This window comes from Mandrillus leucophaeus, unplaced genomic scaffold (genome assembly GCF_000951045.1).
Source record: "Mandrillus leucophaeus isolate KB7577 unplaced genomic scaffold, Mleu.le_1.0 Scaffold139, whole genome shotgun sequence".
NCBI classification, from domain to species: Eukaryota; Metazoa; Chordata; class Mammalia; order Primates; family Cercopithecidae; genus Mandrillus; species Mandrillus leucophaeus.
In genome coordinates, this window is record NW_012101354.1 from 1,339,750 (window position 1) to 1,348,501 (window position 8,752).

The following is an 8,752-nucleotide window of genomic DNA, read 5'->3' on the forward strand; positions in this document are numbered from 1 at the left end:
GGCATGGTGGCTCACACCTATAATCCCAGCACTTTGGGAGGTTGAGGTGGGCGGATCACCTGAGGTCAGGAGTTCAAGACCAGCCTGGCCAACATGGTGAAACCCCGTCTCTACTAAAAATACAAAAATTAGCCAGATGTTGTGGCACGCACTTGTAGTCCCAGCTACTTGGGAGGCTAAGGCTGGTGAATCACTTCAACCCGGGAGGTAGAGGTTGCAGAGAAGTGAAATCCCGCCTCTGCACTCCAGCCTGGGCAAAAGAGCGAAACTCCATCTCGGAAAAAAAAAAAGGGTTAATATACTCTAATTAAATATCCTAAAAACAAACAAACAAGAACAAAAAACCCTCTTTCCATTCCCTCCCGCCAACTTCCTTTGCTCACCTCCCCTTTGCCCACCCCCAACCAACATCTCTAATCTTTTCGGATAGCTTATTCTGGATTATTTCCATATTGCTCAATTAAGTATACAAGGTAAATAATAAGAATATGCTGAACTCCCTACAACAGACCTACCTTTCTCTCTTTTTGCCAATGTCTTCCTCAGATTCCAACAGAGAGACTTTCCAGGAATTAGATATTTGTAAATTAATACATACTGAATACAACCATTACAAATAAACAGACTGAAATTTCACAAGAAGATAAAGAAAAATGGAGACAGTTTAACAAGATGGAGCAGTTGAGGGAAAAAAGTTCACTTCAAATAGAAAACAGTAACAGAATAGAAGTTTATAAGAGATATGAACAAAACAGGATAAACGTGAAAATTAAACACTCTATTTAGATGGGAAAGGGCAGAGAAGTGAGGTGCGATAGGGGAAACGGGCTTCTTAGGGTTTCCTCTAGGAAACACCATCGGTGGTGTTTCATTCAGTCTCTCTGGGCTGGGTCTGGAGCTCAGAAAAACAAAGATTCCCTCTCTACCTGGCCATCAGGAAAGAGTATATTCTTGAAGTATACTTTTGTCCTTGATCAAGGAAACCCAGCAAACAAAAAGAATAGGGAAAAATAAACTGATTAACTTTGGTTTTCTTGTTCCCTTTTCTTTTTTCTGAGACGGAGTCTTGCTCTGTTGTCCTGGCTGGAGTGCAGTAGTGCAATCTAAGCTCACTGCAACCTCCGCCTCCTGAGTTCAAGTGATTCTCTTGACTCAGCCTCCCTAGTACCTGGGATTACACGAGCACACCACCACACCCCACTAATTTTTGTAATTTTTGTAGAGACAGGGTTTCGACAAGCTGGTCTGGAACTCCTAACATCAGGTGATCCACCTGTCTTGGCCTCCCAAAGTGCTGGCATTACAGGCATGAGTCAACACGCCCGGCTCTTGTTCCCTTCTTTATGTCAAGTAAGAATACTCCAAAATTCTAGGAGAGAGGCTGGGCAGTGGCTCACGTCTGTAATCTCAGAACTTTGGGAGGCCGAGGCAGGAGGATCGCTTGAGGCCAGGAGTTCAAGGCCAGCCTGGCCAACATGGGAAAACCCTCTCTACTAAAAATACAAAAGTTATCTGGGCGTAGTGGCATACGCCTGTGATCCTAGTGACCCAGGAGGCTGAGGCAGGAGAATCGCTTGAACCTGGGAGGCGAGGGCTGCAGTGAGCCAAGATCACGCCACTGCTCTACGCTGGTCTGCAGCCTGGGCGACAGAGCAAGACTCTGTTTCAAAAAAATAAATAAATAAAATTCTAGGAGAGAACAATTTAAAGGATAAAATTACCACCTTCCCTCTCCCCAGTTTGCTGGCTGTCCTGGTATTATCTCTGTTGTTCACTTCAAAGGCTATAGTTTCCACTTTATTATCAAAGAAAAACAGGCAAATAAAATATTTAATAGCTATTAGGTAGCATATATTTGAGCAAAGGTATTAATCAGAAGAGTTTTAAATTAACCTAAAAAAGCCCAGAGACATTAACAAGCAAAACATACAATTTTGATATTCAACACTAACATGTAAGTACACATTATCAATTAATATCAGAAACTGGATACTTATTAGACTAGTTAATTATACTTGACAATGGGCTTCAGCAGTCATGGCAGAAATAAATCGATCAGAAGCAATGACATTCTGATACCAGTTTTCTGGCAGAATATACCAAGGTGACAAAAGGAAAAAGGGGTGGAGGGAGTCAAAATCCCTATAAAGAGTAAACAGAAAAATACCTCCCTACTTATAAAATATCAACCAAAATGGCACCTGGTGATACTCTGACATTGTGTCCTATGTTTACATTTCTAAATTTCAGTTTCTCATTCAACATGATCTAAACTGCTTTACTTTTCACTAAGAGGAAGAATTGCGAAAGAAATCAGCCCACAAATGGCTTACACTGTACACAAAAGAACACAGATCAAAAAAACATCAACAGGCTGGGAATGGTGGCTCACGCCTGTAATCCTAGCACTTTGGGAGGCTGAAGTGGGTGGATCACTTGAGCTCAGGAGTTCCAGACCAGCCTGGCCAACATGGTGAAAGCCCCATACAAAAAGAAAATTAGCCGGGCATGGTGGTGGGTGCCTATAATCCCAGCTACTTGGGAGGCTGAGCCTGGAGAATCGCTTGAACCCGGGAGGCGGAGGCTATAGTAAGCCCAGATCGCGCCATTGCACTCCAACCAAGGCAACAAGAGCAAAACTCCATCTCAAAAAAAAAAAAAAGATCAACAAGAACCCCTACTACTGGAGTTAACAGATTATAGCAGGTTACAGGTAGGACTCTGTTGGGAAGAACAAAGCAATCAGAATCATGGGCTGATGAGGCTGTCCTTACTATAAAAGTCTCAAGCAAAAATGCTCCAATCCTGTATCCTCTGTATTTCCCTGAGCAGTTAATGGGGAGAAAAAGTCAGGTAAGCAGCTGTAAAGTTATGTCTAAGTCACTTGTGCACATAAAGTCATATAGGTGAGCGATGACCATTTAAAAAATGTTCTAGTCTGAAGCAAAAGGAACTACAGCTCATGATTATCTAGGGTTTCAAGTGCTTTTCTTTTTTCTCTTTTTTTTTTTTTTTTGAGACACAGTCTCACTCTGCCTCCAGGATGGAGTACAGTAGCGCAATCTCGGCTCACTGCAACCTCCACCTCCTGAGTTCAAGCAATTCTCCTGCCTCAGCCTTCTGGGTAGCTGGGATTACAGGCACCTGCCACCACACCCAGCTAATTTTTGTATTTTCAGCAGAGATGAGGTTTTACCATGTTGGCCAGACTAATCTCAAACTCCTGACCTCAGGTGATCCGCCCGCCTTGGCCTCCCAAAGTGCTGGGATTATAGGTGTGAGCCACCGTACCCAACCTCAAGTGCTCTTCCTTGAGGAAGTCACACATGATTTCACTCCACAACTTTTATTTCATAGGAGCAGTGTATACCTTAGTATCCTATCCCTTCTAACCCAACCACTAACTTCAAATCAAGCCTCCAAGACAGAAAATCTTTACTCTCCTCATGGTGGTAAAAAGGGCAAAAAGCAAGGCCGGGGGCGGCGGCTAAAGCCTGTACCCCAGCACTTTGCAAGGCCAAGGTGAGAGGATAACCTGAGGTCAGGAGTCCGAGACCAGCCTGATTAACATGGTGAAACCCCAACTCTACTAGAACACAAAAATTAGCTGGATGTCGTGGCGGGTGCCTGTAATCTCAGTTACTTGGGAAGCTGAGGCGGGAGAATCGCTGGAACTCAGGAGGCAGAGGCTGCAGTGAGCCAAGATTGCCCCACTGCACTCCAGCCTGGGCGACAGAGGGAGACTCTCTCTCAAAATAAAAAAAGACTTTACTGGCCAGGCATGGCGGTTCACGTCTGTAATCCCAGCACTATGGGAGGCCGAGATGGGTGGATCACCAGAGGTTAGAAGTTCGACACCAGCCTGGCCAACATGCTGAAACCCCGTCTCTACTAAAATTAGCCGATGTGGTGGCGGGTACCTATAATCTGTTACTTGGGAGGCTGAGCAGGAGACTTGCTTGAAGCCGGGAGGCTGAGGTTGCAGTGAGGCAAGATCACCCCACTGCACTCTAGCCTGGGTGACAAGAGCAAGAGTCCACCTCAAAAAAAAGAAAAAAGATTTTATTTGTGATTGAAAGAGAGTCATCTGTCTGCATGGTACCAGAGAAATTAGAAAGTTGGCAGGAACAAATGATGGTTTATGATTTCCTAAATTGTTAAAGGCTAGAAGGCTAGCCCTGTAGAAATTCAAGAAGTGTGTGTGTCAACCATCCTAAAACCATTTATTGTTCTTAGCTGTTTAGCTGAACTCCACTTAAGTTCTGGTGAAACTCTGAAATCCTAAAGGACAATGTTCTCTAACAATGCTGAAAATGGATATAAAACAAAAATGTCACAGCCAAGGACAGATTGACAGTTTTCGATAAACCACTCATAATTTTAGGCACTCCAAATCTTCTGTCATTTAAATTGGGAAGAAGAGGTTATTTAAGAAAGTTTGTTCCCCACCAATATTAAACCTCTGTCTAGATAGTTTCACAATTAATCCAGAGTCAGTCTTTTATACTGCTGACAAGTGAAATACACAGGATAAAGCAAATCATAAGCTTTAAGAGATGTTTAACTACTTTTGCTATTGGAGCAATTACCATGTTTGGATTTGGAGGAGACCATTATAATCTTTCTACAGTCCATCAACAGCGTGAAATGTAGCCACTTTTTGCCTTTTTTTTTTTTTTTTTTTTGAGACAGAGTCTTGCTCTGTCACCCAGGCTGGAGTGCAGTGGCGTGATCTCAGCTCACTGCAACCTCTGCCTCCTGGGTTCAAGCAATTCTCCTGACTCAGCCTCCTAAGTAGCTGGGATTACAGGCCTGCGCCAACATGCCTGGCTAATTTTTTTGTATTTTTAGTAGAGATGGGGGTTTCACCATGTTGGCCAAGCTGCTCTTGAACTCCTGACCTTGCAATACACCTGTAATCCCAGCATTTTGGGAGGCCGAAGTGGGCGGATTATGTGAGGTCAGGAGTTTGAGACCAGGCTGGCTGACATGATGAAACCCCATCTCTACTAAAAATACAAAAAAAAAAATAGCCAGGCTTGATGACACATGCCTGTATTCCCAGTTACTTGGGAGGCTGAGTCAGGAGACTCATTCGAACCTGGGAGGCAGAGGCTGCAGTAAGCCAAGATGGCACCACTGCACTCCAGCCTGGGTGACAAAACGATACTGTCTCCAAAAAAAAAAAAAAAAATTTATACAATTTGTATTTGTATTATTAACTGTTAGTGAGAGCATCTGACAGAAAACATAAAGACCTACAAAATATCAAAGAGTACAGAGCAAACACCTGACTTAATAGTTGAGAAGTTTGTTTACGGACCATACATAACCTTTCTTCTTTCTGGGTTGGGGATTAGAGGGGGAACAGGTTTCAAATTAAGGAGCTACTCTATTAAAAATAAAAACCCTGTCACTTTTACTTTATCCTATTTCATGCTTATAATGCAGCATGAGTTGTTCTGGTTCCCTAATACTTTTATAGGAAAGGTAAAAAAAAAACCCCTCTCAACAAACTAAAAATAGAGATACACAAATAAAACTGCAGCTTACAAAGAAGATATGTGTGACTAGATATTCCAGCATCTGAGCTGGAATGTGAAAGGTGGAAGGAATCCTATTCAGCAAATTCTAAATAGCAAAAACGCAATACCAGGCCTGAGGAAATACCAAAATCTCAAGCAAAGCATCCAACATCTGGCAGCGTCTGTTCACAGTATAAAAGCAGCAGTTACCGTGAAACATCAGACACTTCTGATGGAAGAGCTCAGTTTCTGACTCACCTCCCGCCCCCCACCCCACACACATACACACACTTTCTCTCCTACACACAATCTATTGCTTTTCTTGTGGGCCTCCTCAGTCCTCCCTCAATCTTCATTCGTTTCTAACTATTAATACATTGAGCTCTCTACATTAACCTGGCTCCATTCTCCAAATTCCAATCTCCTGATACAGCCTAAGCATTCTTCCAGTCCATTTTCTATTATGCAATACTCCCCCACAACACTTAACAGTCACCCCCCGCCCATCTTTCTTCTCAGGCCTAATTTCCAAAACATCACTTCTCGCAGTCTCTACTGCAATTCAAGACTCCATTCCATCTTTCCCATCTGTTTTTAAGGTCTTTGACCTTAATTTCCTACATTCCTTGGGCTCTCTTCAAAATTTCCATTCCTTCCCAAAGTTGGGCAGTTTAGAGTTGGGAATTACCAAAGGAGTTAGTCTGAGAAAATGTGTATGTGTGTCTGTGTGCCTGTGCGCGCCTAAGGGTGGGGGTGCGAAGTGAGAAAGGGTGACACATTAGTGGAGTATCTGACGGAAAAGATGGCTTCAACAACTCCCAGCCACCGCAACAAAATTCACCATTCCCTACTCTCCAGAAATCGAAAGCGTCCAATAACTCTTAAATATTTTTTAAGTCCCATGGCTTCTCTTCAACATTTTCATCCAATTAGCCCACAATCAACTTAAGATTCTACCTGCCTCTCACACTAAGTAGTTCCTCTCTACTTCTTAGGCCTCTATTTACTTTCTTAAGTTTCTCTATTCCCTTCCGTTTCTCTTGTTTCCTATCCCCACCTTTTTTTTTTTTTTTTTTTTTTTAAATGAGACTGGGTCTCACTCTCTCGCCCAGACTGGAGAACAGTGGCCGAATCTCGGCTCACCGCAACCTCTGCCTCCCAGGCTCAAGGGATTCTCCAGCATCAGCCTCTCGAGTAGCTGGGATTACAGGCGCACGCCACTACTGCCCGGCTAATTTTTGTATTTTTAGTAGAGACGAGGTTTCACTACGTTGGCCAGGCTCGTCTCGAACTTCTGACCTCAAATGATCCACCCGCCTCGGCCTCCCAAAGTGCTGAGATTACAGGCGTGAGCCACCGCGCCCGGCCACCTACCCCCACCTTCAATCTCCATCTCTCCTCCTCAAAGACAACCAACGTTTTCGACAACTTCTTAATCAAACTTATCTTTTCCTCAAACTCCTCCTGCCCGCTCGGAAATTCCTATTTGAAAGCCCAGTTCGCCCCCGCTTACCGGTAACCCCTAGGACATTCCCAGCTACAGGTACCCTCTTAGGTCTCGCTCTTCCTCCCATCCCATATTCCTCACCAGCTCCCTACCCACGCCCTGCCCGGCTTACCTGAGGACGAGGTACAGGAAGGGACCGCGGGATCAAAGGATGAAAAACCGACCGAAGACGACGGCCCGGAGGAGGCCGACGCCATCTTAGCAGCCCCCTCCCACTCAGAGGCCTGGCTCTCTTTCAATCCGGCTCTTCCTCTTCTCGGAATCGAATCTTCCCAACGTCTCTTTACAGAACCCGCGTTCTCAGGGCCACCTCCCCGCCCCCTCTGGGGCCTCCCTCAGACACGTCGAGCCGGCTCCTGGACCAGCTCAAGGCCACACCATTCGCCTGACATAGGGGAGAACTCACGTCTCGCACTCTCTCCACAAGTTTAACTGCTTTCCACAGGGGATACTTTCCCCTTTCACAAAAGAGTAAGCTTAAGCTGGCTGCTGGGACCTTGCGTCCAGACCAAGCCACATCTGGGAAAAAAAAAAAGGCATGAAAAGTCCAAGAGGAGCGAACGCCCCCTCTCCGTCTTCCCTAGCCACGGCCTGTTTATCGCCCAACCCGTTCGCTTCACTCCGGGTAGCCAAGCAAAATCCGAGCACTGCGCATGCGCCCGACCTTCTCGGCGCATCAGCCCACTGATTGGGGAGAGAAAAGGAGCAAAACCAATCGGGAGGCTGCTAATGGTCACGTGAGGTAGGTCCTCACGCCCTGACGAGTCCACGGGTGGAAGATGTGCGCGCGCGATTTGGCCGACCTTTCCTACGGTGGCTCGGCAGATTCGCTTAGGTTCAGTTTTTTGCTAGGACTGGGTTGAGTGAGCTGAACTCGGGACAAGAGTCGGTCAGCCAAGTCCTCTGAAATTCCTAACCCAGAAAAGAACTCTCTGCGGGTGTACTGGTGTCAAGTCAGAGACGTTAAGGTGTCGAATATCACAAAACATTTAATGCCACCAAGAACTCTTCTTAGTCCTTTTCCTGTTTTACTACTCTGTTTACTATTTAGTTAAACGTGCGTGCCTGTCTTGCCTTCCTCTGAATGGCATTCGAAATAGATGTGTGTTTTGTTTGCCTCAAGCACAAAGCTAGGCACAGTTACGCAAATATTTGATGCATGAATCAGTGAAGACCTGTCAAAAAAGGGCACCGGAGGCAATCAGGGACTTATCACAACCTTCCTGGGACCCAAGCCCTTTAGCTTCCAACTGTCAATTATCTGTGCTCCAAAGGGCATGGAGATACACAGAAAAATTTCTCCCATTGTAGTTTTCGTAGTAACCCTGCTCGTTTTTAACAAAGTACCCCGTAGGTTATGAACCCTGGTGGGAAGACCTGTCTCTCTGAACAGACTGTAAAACTTCTGGGGAGCAAGGACTGTGTTTGCTTCATTCTTGTGTCTCCAGCTCCTCCCGTGACTTTGTACATAGTAGGGGCTCCATAATTATCTGTGGAATGAATAAATGAAGAGAAATGGGAAAACATTCGGGGTAAGGGTCGGTTAGATAGATCCTCTCAAATTCATAGCCCGTGAAAGAACTCCATTAAAACAGGTTTTGTGGCCTGGCGCGGTGGCTCACGCCTGTAATCCCAGCACTTTGGGAGGCCGAGGCGGGTGGATCACGAAGTCAGGAGATCGAGACCATCCTGGCTAATACGGTGAATCCCCGTCTCTACT

At 45.2% G+C, this 8,752-nt stretch overlaps 1 protein-coding gene across 1 annotated transcript in view; it reads right to left on the reverse strand.

Annotated features, from left to right (window-relative positions):
* Positions 1-7,812, reverse strand: part of PIP5K1A (phosphatidylinositol-4-phosphate 5-kinase, type I, alpha) — a 66,339-nt gene extending 58,527 nt beyond the window's left edge. Inside the window, exon 1 of the mRNA XM_011973659.1 lies at positions 7,145-7,812. Coding sequence (XP_011829049.1) covers positions 7,145-7,229 — 85 coding nt within the window. The 5' untranslated portion in view covers positions 7,230-7,812. The remainder of the gene's footprint in view (positions 1-7,144) is intronic.
* Positions 7,813-8,752: the final 940 nt, after the last annotated feature.